The sequence below is a fragment of the Mytilus galloprovincialis genome, chromosome 2, assembly GCF_965363235.1.
Source record: "Mytilus galloprovincialis chromosome 2, xbMytGall1.hap1.1, whole genome shotgun sequence".
Taxonomy (NCBI): Eukaryota; Metazoa; Mollusca; class Bivalvia; order Mytilida; family Mytilidae; genus Mytilus; species Mytilus galloprovincialis.
In genome coordinates this window covers 17,936,993-17,955,745 of record NC_134839.1, presented here as the reverse complement: position 1 = coordinate 17,955,745, position 18,753 = coordinate 17,936,993, and the positions used below count along the sequence as shown (strand labels likewise).

Genomic DNA, 18,753 nt, shown 5'->3' with positions numbered 1-18,753 from the left:
ATTTAGTATATAGAGATGCAAATACAATTTAAAAATTTCCAAAACACGACCCAAAGAGATTCTTTGACCTTTTAGACTGGTTATATATTATATTTTGTAATGTACTGTATCATATTTATATGATCCATTGCAATTGCCATGTAAGATTTTTTCGTTTGCTATTATTCAGTCATATATATATACACATACATTTAATACCTTCTGGTGTGATACATTTTTTTTATGACTTAGTGCTTAGAATTGCTGAAAATTTAAATGTTTACTTGAAAGTTAATGATCTTAATTTAATCTGCAGGGTACTTATTCAAATGCTAATATACTTGGTAAAGCAGCTGTAAATGAACAGTTTACTCAAAGACAAACAGGTTTAGGAGGAAGTGGACAGTTATCACCAAAGTCAGGTACAAATCAAAGATATTCCAGAATATCCAATCAAACTCAAGATTATCAGTCACATGATACTAGTAAAAGAACATCCAGTTCTAAATCCCATGACCATATAACAGCCAATAAACAGGATAGGTCATATGATAGACCAAGAAGTGATGGTAAAGATAGGAAAAATTATTCAGAAGAGAGAAAAGATTTTGTTAGCAATGAAAGAAGAGACCACCACTATAGTACTAGAGACCAGAAAAATTATTTTGACGAAAAGAAAGATTACAGAATTGATGATGAAAGGAATGATTATCATGATTCTATAGACCGAAGAAACTATTCAGTAGAAAGAAAAAATGAAAGAAGAGATGAAAGAAGGGATGATTATCATGATACTAGGGACAGGAGGAGTTATTCTAAAGAATTGAAAGACAAGAGAAACACTGATCGAAGAGATGATTATGTTGATGATAGAGACATTAAAAGAAATAATCGAAAAATTGATCATAGGGACAACAAAAATCAATGTCATTATGATAATGTCAATGATTATAGAGATTTGAATATAGGTGATCACATGGACAACAAAAATGTCAACCGATACGAACATAGAGATATTGTCAGTGATTCCAGAGATTTTAGAAAAGAGGAGCATATGGACAACAAAGATAGCAGTCGACATGTTGAGAGATATGACACTAGAAAACGTGATGACAGGAGGGATGATCAACAAATTGATAGATATGACATTAGGAAACACGATGATTATAGGGATGATCGTCAAATTGACAGAAATGATATCAGAAAAGATGATCGACAAATTGAGAGAAATGATATCAGAAAATATGATGACAGAAAAGGGGATCGACAAATTGAAAGATACGACATCAGAAAAGAAGATCGAAAAATTGAGAGATACGACGTCAGAAATCAGGATGACAAAAAAGATGATCGTCAAATTGGAAATTATGATATCAAAAAACAAGAATACAGGAGGGATAATCGGCAAGTTGAGAGGTATGACATTAGAAAACATGATGATAGATTGAATGATCGACAAGTTGACAGAAGAAATACTCAACAGCAAGTCAGACATACTGATCCTGTTGATAGAAGTAGAGTTAATCAACTAGATGAAAGAGACAGAAGAGATGAAAGAAAAGAAACAACCTGGAGAGAAGAAAATTGGTTTGTAATATTAAAGTTTATGTTTACTATAAACTGTCAAAATTCAATATAAATTTTCATTAATTTCTAATGTGTGTGTGTCATTAAATATTTTTCCTATTTTCCCTTTAGAAATACTTATTCCTTATACTGCCTACATAAAAAATGGTGAATATTTTAATGATCAATCTGTAATTCAAAACTTTCAGACAAGGTGGGTACTATTAGCTTGATTAGGTTGATAATTTTGATTATCAGGAGTTAAATTTATTCAGTAAATTATATCTCAAAAACCACAATATCACATAAATGACAACATAAAAGTTTTTATTTGGATAGCAACTTTATAGACTTTTTTATTTATAGATAAAAAGAAGATGTGGTTCATGTATGAGTGCCAATGAGACAACTCTCCATCCAAGTCACAATTTGTAAAAGTAAACCATTATAGAATGTATAGGTTAAAGCACAGCCTTCAACACGCCTTGGTTCACCCCGAACAGCAAGCTAAAAAGGGCCCACAAATTTACTAGTGTACAACCATTCAAACTAGAAAACCAAAGGTCTAATTTTTATTAAAACGAGAAACAAGAAACAATTTATATGAACAACATCAACAAACGACAACCACTGAACATCAGGTTCCTGACTTAGGACAGGTGCAAACAAATGTACAAATATGTTCAAATATATATATATATATTTATATATATACATTAAAATATACACATTGTATATGCATTATTAAAGCAGTAGATAGTTAAATTCAAAATTGTTTGTTTACACAACAGGACAAGAGGAAATGATTCTTCAAAACCAAAGGGAGATAATCGAGCTAGATTACAGGAAAATGCAAGAAAAGCCAGCAGAACAGATTATGACAATTATGATAAAAGGAGGAGAGATGATGACAGAGACAGAGACACAAATAATATATACAACAAGTCAAGCAGAGACAAACGTCATACCAACAGGTTTGAGTCTTATCATACAAAAAATATTATATTTTTAAAACAAATCTTATTCCCCTTTAGTTTGTTTAGGATGGCCTTGACAGCATAGAACAACTATTTAGAATTGATACTACAGAACTTTGATAACAAATATTCCATGCATTTATTGGGTTATCAAATTTAAAATATATTGACCTTGTAATTGAGCAGCACGCTCAGATAACTGTATTTAGGTTTCAGTCAAGGATTTTGAAAAAGGGGAGGGCCAAAGTTGGGAGAGATTCTTGTTAAATGTCTATGCATATATCCTAAATGTATATAAAGCTCTTGTAAATTCAGAAATAAACAAGGTAATGTTATACATGTAGTACAAAATATGCAACAGGTCGTACATTACATTGACAAAGGTCAAATTTTTAATGACAAAAATAATTTCTGAAAACTGTCATTATAAATCAAATAAAAGTTTTGTCTCTGGTTTTCATTAAAACATTTACTGTTGACTCCTTTTAAAAAGGTGTTGACACTTTTATTTTATTTTCTTATACATGTTGAATATGCCCAACCAAGCATTTAGGTTTCTTCGTGTTTTCATAGTGTTTTAAATAAGCTATATATAGTAATCCTATACTCAATTCTCATCTGCTATTTGCATGTCTTTTTTTTTGTATTAAGGGGAGATAAATACAATTTTTTTATTTTTTATTTTGATGATTTTTTTTTTCTCTTACTTTGCTCAAATATTAGCTGTGGACCACTTGATACACATTTAGTGGAATCTGTATAAAATGTGACCCAGGAAAGGTTTTATAATTTAAACTATTTGTAAATTATTTCAATTTTTACAGCATTCGTTCCATTGCAAATAAAGATCTCAAATTTACATAGATCTGATATTCTTATTCATGGTTTTCCGAGGATATTATTAGATATACAAGTTTAAATTGAAAAGGAGGAGTGTTCCTGAATCCCATTATGCTTAAAAAAAATTAGTTTATTTCAGACTTGAAAAAGGCACATGAATTGTTTCTGTTATTAAAAAAACAGCTGAGGAATAACATAAAATTGATAATTTATTCTGTTAAAATTTCAGTTTTATACATTTTTCTGGTCCGTTTTAAATTTCCAAACAAATAACATTTATACTTTAGTTACATTGATGAAATTTTCTTCAAACCAATTTTCACCCTAACAGCCCAGAAAGGAAGAAATTAAAGACAAAGGATAGTGGTAAGGTCTCACAGAAATACCATCGTGACGATGAAGACAGTGGTCTAGATACTGACTTCAATGAATATTACGATGATTTAGAAGAGGAAATTCCACAGTGGCTTCGGTGCACTCCGTCAGATGCTCAATTCAACAGAGATAGACTGGTGAGTTTTGAACACATTGAATTGTGAGTATTGATGAGTTCGGTAGGGATGGCGCTGGCTTGATTTTGAAGAGAGTTTTACTGCAGGTTTGTATGGAAAGATTAAGAGTGGATTGAACAGCTTCATGTTTATGAGAGTGGAGCCAGCCACAATTACCTAATGACAAACATTCTTGTCTAACTTATCAGTCATACATTCATTAAGAAAAAAAGTCAATGAGAGTTTTCTCTTTTAATTGAAAAAGGTACACACAATTATTATTATTTTCAAGTTTGGGAGAAAAGGACAAAAAGAACATAGTTTTCAGCTCTCCCACCTGCTCCTCCCTAAAAAAATATATTGTGAACATAAAAAAGAAAAACATATTATTTGATTTAAACATATAGCTTTTCCTTTCTATGATTGATTAATACTTGATTATCATGTTTAAGTGTTAGGTAAAAAAAATAAAATAAATAGACGAACCCATTCTGAATTATACCATAAATGAAATAACTGAATTTTATAGGATATTGATATATCTACAGACATTCACACTTGCTTTCTAACTTGTTTAGTGTTTTTGTTTGTAATAAAGTACATTTTTACTATTAATCCAAATCAGTTTCAGAATGAACTTATGTAGTTTTTGGACTAGCTTTTTATATTACATTTGCATTATGAACTTGTTATATATAAGTTATTTCATTGTGCATTACCGGTAAGTAATTTTGAATTTGATTAAAAAAGGTTTTTTTATTAACAAATTAAATAAAAGATAAAAGTTATCTTTGAAAAAACACCAGCATGAATTACTATCATTATTATATGCAAAATTGTTTGGAACAATGCATCCATGTCTTTTTGGTCCCTGGTGGACATTTGCCAGAAAATGTCTCATGTATAGGATAATTTGCAATAGGAAGGCGAAAAACAACTATTTAAGAATAAGAAACTAACAATTGATTGAAATGTTACTTCCAAAAGGTGCTTAAAATAGAAAATATACAAATGCCATGTATAAGTTCTCTTTTATCTTTAAAGGCAGGAGCCAGTGTTATTGCCCAACAGGGGAAAACGGGAGCATTTCCTCTTTATCATCTGTTTAATGAATGACATGCTTATTAGCATGCAGCTTTATTTGACAAATGCTTAGTATATATATTTTCAGAAATGTAAATAATTTGTAGAAATATGAGAAGTTGTAAAAACTTCAGTATGCTATTGATTCAATTGTTTCCATGGGTACCAATTCTTTGTAAATTGAGGTAAAAATCAAATTTTATGGCTATTTGGTTTCTTGGTTTTGCCAAAGTTTGTTTTGAAGCCTATAGAAAATTTGTAAATCCATGAGAATTGGTAACTTATAAATTACGATGAATCCACAGTACTCTGTATAAGATCTAAGAAAAAAATGCTTGTTATTTTAGATGTTTAAAGATACAACTTTAATCTATGCCTGCATCGGAGGAAGAGATTTACACGTTGGATTGGATTGTGATGAATTTCATCTGGTTCCTGGTGCCATTCTTTCCCAATTGACCAATGAGGCATGCCAAAGAGCTTCAGAAATCCCAGGTCACAAGACAGTTTACTTCATTACAGGTATACCTGACCTTTTGACAACTCTCACATCACCTGGTTATGAGGAAACTATATTTGAAGATCGTAATCTGTTCGACACATTCTATAGCCAGATGAGGCAGACAGAGGCGGCATTAAAAATTCATAATTGTCATGTTGTTTTTGGTACCGTTGCAACCATGAGTCTAAAAGATTACAATGCCAACAATAAAAAGCTTCGAAAGACATACACACTCAGGTTTGAGAAAAGTTATGCTGAAATGCAGGAAAGTCTCCATCGCTTGCTGAAGCAGATTAACCATACCATTACTGGGGTCAATACAAGACAGAAGTTACTAACGCCATTTATTCATTCTCACCTTTGCAAGAGAGAAAAGAATAAGACCAAGTATCGAATGGACAAATTGCTTGATGGATTGAATCCATGTGGAACTATTGTGGATGGTTGGCGGAACACATTGAACAGAACTGTCCAGAGAAACAAAATAATGATGACCAAACCAGAATTTCTTATGAAGATGTAAAACATGGCTCTCTCATTGGACACTAGACTAGATTTTTTCAATTTTACGTACATTTTCAAATATTTTCCTTAGATTGACCAGAAATAGAAACAAAGAAATATAAGGCTTATACATAAATTCGAAATATGGTGTAAATTTAGAGGCAGAAATCCTAATAGAAAATTTGCATAGCCATTTCTAACTGGTTTTCTATGATTCACCTGAACAAGAATATGCTATAACACATGAAATATCTTTGAACACAGTCCACAAAATACCAGAAGTCTGCAAAGAAAATATATAGTACATGTACAATGTTTGAATTAAAATGAACTTCATCACCAATAGAACAAATGAAAGATAATTTTTTGTTTGAAAGTTATTATATTAGAAGCTATATTCTAAGCTGGTAGACTAGACAAGTGTAGGCATGGAATTTTGAAGGACACAGACTTGATATTATAGGTGACAGTTCAAGCATCAGTATTTGATCACAGATATATCTGAAGACAACAGAACGAGAGTTATCATGCTGCAAGATACCCCATGTTGTTGATTACTGTTTATGAAAATGAAGCTTTTAAGAATTTTTGGGGAAATTAAGAGTTGAAACAGAAAGGAAAATATTGATTTTTGAAACCAGCAGCTGAATATTGGATGAAGAAGGGTTAGAATTATGAACTCAAAACGATCAATCGAAAATTTAAAAAGTACTTTTGTAACTTTTTATAAAAGATCATTTTCTCAAGAATCAAACAGTCAACATGACATGTTATACAAATATTTACAGTTATTCAGATTCAAACACATGAATTTCATTGATCAGTGGCATGTAGTTCCAGAAAACTAAATCTAGTTATAGTAGTTCGAAGAAGACACTTACATACATATAAACTCTTAGCTATTTAGGGGGAAATCATAGAGTGGTTCATAATTTACCTCAATTCTCCTCAGATTGGTAAATCTGCCTTGTGGTTTTAGTAAAAGATGGATCAAAACAAATCTTCCACATTTAAAGTGCCAAAGATTAGGATACAAAAATGACGAACTAGTGGTCGTAGATTAAAAAAATCTATGGAGACAGTTGGATAATTGACACAGACAATATTTTTTTGGGGAATTAGTATTCTAACATCAATTTCCCTCTGTAACCATGATATAGAAATAGAAGCTGTAAAGAGCCATAATAGTTCAGCTACTTGATGTACCTTTTGTAACATACAGTTTGGCATGCATTTTAAAGGCAAGATATAAAATTGAAGTTCGAAAGGAAACTATCAAATAGTTGGTTTAATAACGCTCTACAACCTTTTGATACATCAGATGAAGAGTAAAGGCTTTGTCAACCAATTAAATAATTTGTTTGGTTCTACACTTTAACCTGCTGATGCATCTACAGAAGAAGTTATAGAATTTTTGCTAGATGTGTTTTTAAATACTAAAGAGAATATACAGGATTAGGATATGTTACCAGAATTGGACATATTTCTCAGTGATGGAAAAAATGATTGAAAAAGTTAATTTGAAGGGAACAGTGATGGAAAAGATAATTTGGTGGAAAACCATGGTGGATTGAGTGTTTGATGGAAACAGGTATTGAAAAACTGTTTGAAGAAAAAGCAAAGGAAAAAGTTATTTTAGTGGATACAGTGATGGAAAATGTATTTGATGGAAAAGGAACAGAAAAGTAATTTGGTGGGAACCGTGTTGGAGAAATTTTTTGGCGGGAGCATGGATGGAAAAAGTTATTCTGTGGAAACAGTGATAAAACAAGTTCTTTGATGGTAACAGTGTTGGAAATTATTTTTTTAAGGAAAATCAACAGAAAAAGTGATTTGGTAGAAACTATAGAAAAAGTTATTTTTGGTTGAAACAATGATGAAAAAAGTATTTGATGGAAACAGTGATAAAGAAAGTAATTTCCTGATATAAACTGTGATTGAGGAATTATTTGATGGAAACAGGGATGGTAAAAGTTAAAAGGATGGGAAAAAATGATGTGACCAGTTAATTTGATGGAAAAAATTTTATAAGATTATTTTATAGGAAGCAGTGATGGAGAAAAGTTATTTAATGCGACAATGATGAAATTTCCAGGAACACTTTACTTGGTGGAAACAGTGATGGATTAATAGGCAGATTTTGAGATTTATGGATAATTTATACTCAAAAGTAAAATAAGAATATATTCATTTAAAGAAACTAGCCTCCCGTCAGAGTGAATGTGGATCACACATGTGTAAAGATACTTTTCTAGATTTGTTACATTTTGTAAGAGGAGGAAAATAGCTGAACTAAGTACATGCAAAAAACATTTCCTTCACAAGAAATCCTTTTCCAGTATATAAGTTACTGTACATTAGAAATCCAGAACACCCACGCCATAAGAAGACATTTAACGTTGAAATTATAAATTCAGCATCAGTGATGCTGTATTTGTTTACAGTGGAATTTGAATCTCAGATGATAACATTTTTCAGGACACAGATTTAATATCTATTTGGATTTTTTTTCATTGAAAGCTTGATTGAAAGTAGATTTTTTGGCCCAAAAATATAAGCCTTTATATGGCTGTTATATGTCTTACATAAAGTATTTAGACATACAAGTCACATATCACTCTATACAACCAAAAAAAACTTATTATAACTTAGAATGTTATATTTTCTGAAGCTGAAGTCCAAGTTGAGTATTTGTTTTCATTGTATCACCATAATTTGAAGTCATTGTTTGTTATATTATATGATTCTTTGTAGAAGACTTCATTTTTTATCATAAATATAACTATAAAATGCAACTCAATAGGTTTTATTAGTTTGTAATTGTGGTAAATATGATCATTCATTATCTTCACTTTGGACATCAGCTTTACAGAGGAAAATGATAAAAAAAAAAAAAATAATCATTTATTGCTAGCTACATGTATACATATATTTTATATCAAACCCCTTATCATTGAAGAGTGAAAACTACTTTTGGGTATAATGCATATTTTACAAATATAGAATATGTTCTTGTTGATTAGAAATATTTTGTAGACTTTTCTCTTGATATTACTATGCTTCAGACGTCAGTAAGCTTTTAGAGGATTTTTGTTTAAACTTTTTTTGATGCTCTCTTTCATTATAGTTTTGCTGGAGAAAACAAGTTTCATGTTATATGGAAATGTCTCCTTTTACTTTAATATACTCAAACTGATTATGTTTGTTTGAATAATTAGGAGTCTTTTGCAAGAGACTGAGTATTTATTTTTATTTTTATCAATATAAATATAGTTTTTCATACAGCAATAATTATTTCATTTTCAAAATAGAATACAACATCATGTTTCACTATCAGATTTTCATGTCGGAGATATACTTTTAGTAAATATATATTGCATTTATTAATAATAAAAATTGCTTTATGTGCTTAAAGGATTAACTGTAGCTTTTTTAGCTTCGAAAAGAAGGCCAGTAGATTTTTTTATATGAATTTTTGTTTTTTTTTGTGTAAAAGGGCTTTTCTTTTAGCGCAATATTTTCAATATTTTTTCATAGAGAATGAATTTTTATGGAGCTTAAGTTATTTGAAATTCTCTATTTAGTTTCGAAATTTAAAGAAGAATGCAATAGAAGGAATCATGCTTTATGATAGATTTATTTTCATGGTGCAGAGTAAAATTTACTTATATGTCTACAAATATATTTCTTATATGTTCAAGTTTAATGTATTTGTATTTATTTTGTGTTGTTATTGCTATGAAATCTTTTTAAAATTGTTAAATTCAGAATTTACTTACAACATCGTATCACCCACCTGAAGTTTTTTGTTGCAAAACAAAATGTAAAGATTAAAAGGGTTGGAAGTCATTCATTCTCTCACGATCAATCATTCATGATAGAAAATTGAAGAGTTTGTTTTCAAAGAGCCATTTAAATTCACGCTAACTACCAATATACTCCATTTTTACAAGGTGTATTCCAACCCTTCAAAATCATTGTACCTAGAACATGCCCTTTGAATTTACATATTTTCTTGTGCTTGCTTGTTTAAATGTGTTTTGCTTGTACCGTTTAATAAAAATAGTTATCTTATACTACAAACAAGAAAATATTTTCATTATTTATCTACCTTTAAAATGCAAAATAGATCTCTGACACATACTGGTATCAACCTCATTCTTTGACACACTGGTGTCAATTCAATATTTTGCACTCAGGTGTCAACCAAATCCTTTGATAAACTGGTATCAAACTCATTCTCTGACACTCTGGTGTCAACTTCATTCTTTTGCACTCTTGTGTCAATCTCATTCACTGACACTTGGGTGTCAATCTCATTCTCAGATACTTTTGTGTCAAACCCATTTTTTTACACTTTGGTATCAACCTCATTCTTTTACACTTTGGTGTCAACCTCATTCTCTGACATTCTAGCTATATATATAGTGTCAACTTCATTCTCTGACACACTGGTGTCAACTTTATTCTTTTGCACTCTGGTGTCAACCTCATTCTCTGACACTGGTGTCAAATTCATTCTCTTACATGCTGGTATCATAGTCATTCTCTGATACGCATGGTATTAAACTCATTCTGCCATCCTGGTGTGAAACTCATTCTTTGACACTTTGGTGTCAAACCCATTCTCTTACACTTTAGTGTCAACCTCATCCTTTGATACACTGTCAACCTCATTCTCTGACACTCTGATGTCAAACTCATTCTCTTATACACTAAGAGTCCTTTATTTTGACACATATACCTCAGCCTTTTTTTTTCTGATTGCACCTAATTTTGAAGAATAGCTTTTGTATTAAAAAGTAGATAAGAAAACTGTCAATCAGAAGATTAAATTACTTATACTAGTACAGGTACTCGATTTATATTTTATATGGAAATACGAAAGTTTTATGTAGTAGGAGGTAATTCATTATTTGTAACTTGCAACTCCATCAGTCCAATTGCAGCACAGTTGGAATCTTGTTTAGATACTAAAGAAATGAGGCATGTAGACAGAGTTATTTCTTTATGTTTTTTGGATTTTGAATTTCAGAAAATAAACTTTGCAATTAATGTGATGGTTAAATCAACAAAAAGTGAGAGGATTTAAACTGACAGCCATTGAAGAAAGAAACAGAAATATTCTTAAACCATTTATATAGTGTTTTTCACCGATTTCTTGGTGATATTAAAGTACTGGAGGTTATCCTACTAGGATGTTATGTTACAATGAGTTAGTTAACTATTTAATTTTGAAGATTCAAATGAGAGTGAAGATTAAACCAGATTGTGAACATTCTGAAAATTCAAGGAAGAAGAGATGGTCATGATCTGTCAATATAAAGTGCCACTTCAGAAATTATATTTGGAGTCTGAGAAAGTCCTATTTGGATGATTTACTTTGTAAAGACATTACCAGTAATGATGTAGATATGAGGTTGCTGAGACTGTGCTATGTAATTGAAGAGGAGATCTGGTCTCATTTTTCTCCATAGAAAAACAAATAGGAATCTGGATGATACCTGGGAATAAAGTATCGTTCAAATTGCTGTATTTTTTTCAGCGAAAGTATTTCTGATTACAAGATTTTGAATCTTAAAATGCAAGACGTTAAGGTTTCTGTTTATGATGATTGATTTTGATGATTCTGATGTAATAAATTTGCTTTCTTGTTTTTCTTCCAAAACATCCTTTTGACTTTGATGTGTTGTGATTAATTCTGCAGAGACTTGAGACTTGTTGTAGAAAACCCCTTCAAACCATAAACTTCAGTTTGTTACAGACATTGTGTCATCTGTGTCATCCCTGTATAGATCTCTTTCTATAAATAATAAAACATTTTTTTAGGTTAATTCACTAGAAAATGCTATTTTATACTGTGCTATTTGTTATAAAGACAGGAAGTTGAAGCCTGATGACACTGGAGCGCTGGTTCTTCATGCATGATTGGATTACTTTCAAAGAGTTTTGGTAAACAGTTTAATTTGTAAACTGTTATTTTTTTAACACATTTCTTCAGTGTTTTACAATAGTTTTTGCATTTCAGAGACTGAATAAAGAAAAAAAATCATGATGTCATTTCCTTTTGGATGCATAGTAAAAAATGTGTAACATCTAAAGATTTATATAGGATTTTACGATTATCTGCTTCTGTATAAAATCTTTTAGCTTAATATTGTTTTTGAAAACAATTAATTCTATAAGTATAAACATTTACACTTATTTTGAAACATATTTGCAATCTGTGAATACAGATTTGTTGAGATATAAGGTATACAGCAAAAAGTAGCTGTTTTCTATAAAAGAAATGCTGGAAAATATTTCAACAGTGGTTGGTAGACATTTTGATACAAGTTCAACTGACAGACATGACTGATGGCAGAGCAAGATGGATGAGGTTTGAATTTCAATGGAAACATTTCAGGATTTAACCATATTTCAAGGATAAAAAATTACCATATTTAAACAATCATGTGTGTATGTGTAAACACAACGATTTAGTTACATTTAAATGCTACTGACATATTCCCACATGGAATAAATATTCTGACATTGACTAATAAAAGTCTAGTTGATCCCTAGCTACTGCTTGTAAGCAGAGAACAATAGATTTAGTAAGGTATACTAATGATTCAATAGATACATTCACGATATATATACTTTATTTCATAACATTGTGATGCCTTGTTTAGATTCACATTTCCTAGAAAACTGTTTGGTCAGTTTTATTATAGCTTGTGATCTCAAGCTAGATTCAACTTGGTACTTAAAAACTGAAAGTTGCATTCTACTCGACCAAGGCTGACACCTTTTGAGTTAGTATAATCATTGTAACTAGGAGTTTAGTCTGAGACTTGATGTGTAGGTCTAGTGCGAAGAATGATATACTTATCTCTCTACTAAGTGGTTATCCTGAGTATGCATGTAATATTTGCTGCTGGATGCTATGCAGTCTTCAATCAATTCATCAATTGTTCTGTAGGATTTTCAAATTGCATACTCAGTTTACCAGAAAATAAGTATTTATATAAGAAAGGTTACATGGTATGAGACTAATTTCAACCAAAGTATCGGAATCAGATAAAAAAATCAAATCAACACTTTATCAGTTTCATGCATCAGAAGCGCTATCCTTGATTTACCTTCATCAGGAACAATCAAAGCCAAATATTTGAAAGCCATGGATAGAACTAAAACAGCTGAAGAGCTACATGTATATAGTACCAAAAAGGACATAAAAATAATAGCCAAAATCCAAATAATGTCAAATTTGTATGAGTTAGTTGAAACCTGTATTATAAGGCATTTCTAAATTAGAAATTTTCCATAAAATCAATATATATAGACATCAAGTGTACAAACATATCATCACAGTAGTTCATTGGTTTTGACAGTTCTTACTTTTAGTCCAGTATAGAGGTTGAAAGTTATTGCACAAACATGTTGAAAGCAAAGAAAACTGTTACTAACAGTAACAGATCTCTTATGAAAATGATGACAATATGATATTCTATAGTATTGTGAGATCTTTTAAAGGATCAGGACCATCAGGTTAATGAAGTGTATTTGGATTGTGTAAATTACTAATATTTCTGATTGATTTACAGTCTTCAATTACATTCAGTTCCACAACTGATTCTTCTGTATTCAATCATTAACTTCAAGAAGAATTTAATTGACACTATTTCATGTGCTTGTGAACAAATGACTTAAAATTCATTTAATATTTCTTAAATGACATACAAATTGATTCTTATTGACTGATGAACAATCTGTCAAATTGAAGAATCCTACTTATGACAGAGAGGGCAGCAAATGAAACAACACACACATAGTTTATTCATTCATCAACATGTTTGGGAAAAAATAGAGACAATTTCTTATAATCTATATTATGCTTTCAAAACACAATGGCCTCTTGGCTATGTCATGTGATTTTTACCACATGATTATAAAGTACTTAGATGTCTGTTATTTTATAACTCATTGTTTCTTATCCTTCTCAGCTGTGGTGATGATTGTTTTTGAAGACAGACACAACTGCTGATTTTACTCTTGAAGCAAACATGGAACTGTTTTCTGCTCTTTGTTTGGGTTGTTGTCTCTTTGACACATTCCCCATTTCCATTCTCAATTTTATCATATATTTATTGCAACAAGACTTATATATGCTTACACAAGTTATTTTATGAACTTCATAACACAATCTCTTATTTGTCATGATTTTCAGAAGCGATCCTACAAAGAATATCAATCTCTAAGTTTATAACAAAATATGTATATAGTTGTAAATTTCTGTGTCATTTTAATAATGGTCTCCTGTGAATAGTTGTTTCATTGGCAATCACACCCCATCTTCTTTTTTATATATACACCCATTACTCATATGGAGACCAACTTTTCTGAAAAATTGTATCCATTTCTTCAAAGAAGTTCATTTTTGTGATAAAATGTTTACGTCTGGTTTGAGCTTCTTTTTTTTCTGAATTTTAGCAGCAAACTTTTCTTTAAAAATCCTAGAACAATAGTGTCTGATTCTGTGATGTTTCTTGGTTATTTTCTTGAATTATTCCTTTTTGTTAATCTTAATTTTATCTTTATTTAGTAAAGGAAGATGTGGGGTAAACAGAGATGAGACAGCAACCCAAGCCAGTTTTTTTTTATCAATTGACATATTAGACTAAAAGATAAAAATAGGGGAACAAGTGTTGTACCATATGACAAAACTCTAAATGAATTTGTACTGGACATGCAGTGAGAGGATGACTTGATAACAGTACTCTTGGTTCTTGTTCTGTTGGGACCTTAGTTGTCATGGTGTCTAAGTAGTTACTACTGTAATCACAAGCCAATCAACACTGAGGTTGTGAGTTCGAACCCCGTTCATGCGGGTGCACTTTACTCTAATCTTAATTGACTAGGATTGTCAGTTTTCCTATTGGAGGTTGGTGGTTTTTCCAGGCACACGGCCTCCTCCACCAAAAAAAACTGGCTGCCACAAAATAACCCTAAAAGTCGAGTTTTAATCACATAAAATCAAAATCTTTTTCTGTTTCTATCTTGAAATTTCTTGGTCTGGTATTTACCCCAGGATTTCATATGCTCCATTAGTTTCTTAATCATCTGTTAGGGAGCTACCATTTGATTTTTATGGGGGGGGCTAGGATGAAATTTGAAAAAAATAGGCAGGACAGGCGTTCTGAGTAAAAAAAAAAGGCAGGACGAGACACTTTGCAAAAAAAAAAAGGCAGGATGACAATTTATCAAAAAAAAGTCAGGACAAACTAATAAAAAAAAAGGCAGGACCGAATAGAGTGAAAAACAAAAAAGGCAGGACAGAGATAACAACTAAAAAAAAATGCAGGACAAAATTTTTCATCCTAGCCCCCAATAAAAATCAAATGGTAGCTCCCTTATACAACTTCTTTTAGCATTGTCATCAAATAATATGCTTGGTCATTCAGTGAGGTTTTTGTTATTGAACTGCAGCTCAATATAGACAAATTTTAGCAAGTGGGAAAAATGTCCAAATAGCAGATTAAAGTTTGGACAAGCTCTAGCTTGTTTAGTTCTCATTGGTTTGATCTATGCCTCACCCAGCTAATGGTTGCTGGGGAAGGTAATATTTGTTTAATTATAATATTTAAGAGAGAATTTTATGGATATTATGACCTCGTCAAGACAAGAAAGAAAGTAGAAATAAAGATTTGACAAGATATTGAAAAGAGAACATATATCCAGAGTGTAAAAGCTGTAACCAATTAAACTAGTAAAGTTTTCTCCCCTGTGATCTGAATAGCTAATATAACAGAACAGAAAAAGGGCAGCTGGACCAGTCTTCAGATTAGATATAAATTGTAGGCAGTCAGGGAGAACAGTTTGGAAGAAGAATTTTGTTTTGAAGACATTTCAAAGATAACTGGAAGTATCATTTTTATGATCATTTAATATATGAAATACCATTTCTAGAGTAAAAAAGAAAACAGTTTACAAGAAAAAGAACCTGGTTGGTATGTGTTTACTATAAATTCAGTAAAGGTTATTTGTATATTATAGAAAATATATCTTACAAATGTCAGCATGTGTTAGATTTGTGAATTATTTTCGCTTCTAAAATGTTGAAACTTGTAAATTACCAATTTAGAAGTTGTGTTGCATTGTGGGAAGGTCGTTTAGGTGTTCTGATTGACCAAAATGTCATATAGGACTAGGCTGTGACTTGCAACATAACTTACGAGGACAAACGATTACTTTTGAATTGGTTCTTAATTTCTAAGAAAAAAGTGTTTTTATTAGTCTGTCAATATACTAATTACTAAAACTTGCCTTATAAAAATTTTCCTTTTGACAGATTAAAACATTGTTTATCTATTATAATACATAAACATTGTTATTTAATTTAAAAGGTACTTCAGAAATCTTATTGTCTCACATACATAGATACTTATTACAAATATATGAATGATAAAATTATATATAGTTTTATAGGGCTTAAAATACTCATGACACTTGCCCCTTTAAAAAATCTCATTCATAGAATATTTTTAATTTGAAATAAAAAAAAGAATTAAAATGTATGTTCTCAGTCCCACCTATAACAAGCAATATTAAAAACATTTATAGTATGTTAAATGTTTTATTACAGTATGTATGGAACTTGCAGTATACCAGTAGACTTGTAGAGTAGAGGATATACAAAAAAGAAATTGGACAATGTTTTGGCGGGCATTCTTATATCAAGAAAATACAGATATTGAAAGGGTGAGGGAAAAAAACCTACAAAAAAATCTTGCATAGGAAGGTATGATTTAATTGCTATTTATAACCAGATTTTTATTTGCCAAGCCAACAAGACAAGACAAGAGCAGTAATTACTTCCCCTTACAGAGCACCTAAGTTTATCGCAAGATTTTTTAGGTTTCCTTCATTTTTGTTGAACCTGTGACTTTTGTCGCAGAAAGCTTAACATAAGGATAGTGATCTGGCGGCGGAGGCAGCGGTGCTAGCTCACTTCTTAAAAGCTTTATATTTTAGAAGGTTGAAGACCAGGATGCTTCATACTTTGTATATGAATGCCTCATGTTACAAAGTTTCCGTCAGTCACATGTCCAATGCCCTTAACCTCATTTTTATGGTTCAGTGACTACTTGAAAAAAAAGTTAATATTTTTTGTAATGTTAAATTCTCTCTTATTATAAGTAATAGGATAACTATATTTGGTATGTGCGTACCTTGCAAGGTCCTTATGCCTGGCAGAGAGTTTTCACTTGACCTAAACCTCATTTCGTGGATCAGTGAACAAGGTTAAGTTTTGGTGGTCAAGTCCATATCTAAGATATTACAAGCAATAGTTATAGTATATTCGGTGTATGGAAGGACTGTAAGGTGTACATGTCTAGCTGGCAGGTGTCATCTGACCTTGACCTCATTTTCATGGTTCAGTGGTCAAAGTTAAGTTTTTTAGTTTTGGTCTTTTTTTCTAATACTATATGCCATAGGCCAACTATATTTGGTGTATAAAAATATTTTATGATCTTTATGTCAGTCGTGCAGGTTTTATTTGACCGTGACCTCATTTTCATGCTTCATTGCTCAGTGTTAAGTTTTTGTGTTTTGGTCTGTTTTTCTTAAACTATAAGCAATAGGTCAACTTTATTTGTTGTATGGAAGAATTATAAGCTGTACATTCCTGCATGGAATGGTTCATCTGAACTTGACCTCATTTTCATGGTTCATTGGTCAATGTTTAGCTTTTGTGGTTAATTTTAGGTTTATGTGACAGTTGTAATAAAGCTTTATATTTAGGACTATCAAGATAGTATCAATGATAAGTAAAGAAGGCAAGACATTTCAGCATGTGCACTCTTGTTACCATCATTTATTAATTACAAAACAATTTAAAACTGATAATTTGTACCATGATTTGTCTGAATCAATATGTGACCTTATTATTGTCCTAGTACCTACTTACTAAACCATCAGCATTCATTTTCCAATTATACTTTTTGTTTTTTTATGCCCCACCATACCATAGTAGAGGGGCATTATGTTTTCTGGTCTGTGCGTCCGTTCGTCCGTTCGTCCGTCCGTCTGTCCGTTCGTCCGTCTGTCCCGCTCCAGGTTAAAGTTTTTGGTCAAGGTAGTTTTTGATGAAGTTGAAGTCTAATCGACTTCAAACTTAGTACACATGTTCCCTATGATATGATCTTTCTAATTTTAATGCCAAATTAGAGTTTTTACCCCAATTTCACGGTCCACTGAACATGGAAAATGATAGTGCGAGTGGGGCATTCGTGTACTGAGGACACATTCTTGTTTCTTGCTGAAATCAAACCAATGAAGTTCATTTCAATAACGAACTTAACATTTCCTCAAGTGTACAAATTCAACTGCAAGCTCGTAGGAAGGTAAATACATTTTTAATGCTGAAATGATTGTTTTGTTTCAGGAAAAAAGTTTCTTGTGTGGTTAAGAAGCATAGAAAAGTATCGCCATACTTGGGATGTATTCTTTGAAGATATCACAGTTTTGGATCTCAAGCATGTTGATGGTAACAAATTCACCAGCTACAGTAGTTAAAACTTAAAATGATTCAAATGAAGGTTTGTATGACATATATATTTCAGAATTTGTTCATTTTCATTTAATTGTCTATATTTGAAAATGCATGTCATATTTTCCACTGGATTCGGAGTTGCCATTATTATTATTGTTTAATGGAAGAGGTTTACCATTTTGCTATACCCCAGCTGTCCATGAATATATGCTTTGTGTAGATCATGTTGATTGACATTTGCATAATTGCATTGGGCTTGCAATAAAATGAATG

At 31.2% G+C, this 18,753-nt stretch overlaps 1 protein-coding gene across 4 annotated transcripts in view; it reads left to right on the top strand.

Moving 5' to 3' along the window:
• The window catches only part of LOC143063034 (uncharacterized), a 29,218-nt gene extending 10,692 nt beyond the window's left edge, over positions 1-18,526 (top strand). The window contains exons 4-8 of one of the 4 annotated variants that reach the window (XR_012974927.1): positions 296-1,566; positions 2,337-2,519; positions 3,694-3,874; positions 16,570-16,685; positions 18,373-18,526. Coding sequence is in view for 1 of the 4 variants with exons in the window: in XM_076234945.1 (XP_076091060.1) it covers positions 296-1,566; positions 2,337-2,519; positions 3,694-3,874; positions 16,570-16,611 (1,677 nt within the window). In the remaining 3 variants the exon portion in view is untranslated. Of the gene's footprint in view, positions 1-295; positions 1,567-2,336; positions 2,520-3,693; positions 3,875-5,283; positions 15,935-16,569; positions 16,727-18,372 lie in introns of those variants that run through there. The other 3 variants (XR_012974926.1, XR_012974925.1, XM_076234945.1) reach the window with 3 other exon arrangements.
• Positions 18,527-18,753: the final 227 nt, after the last annotated feature.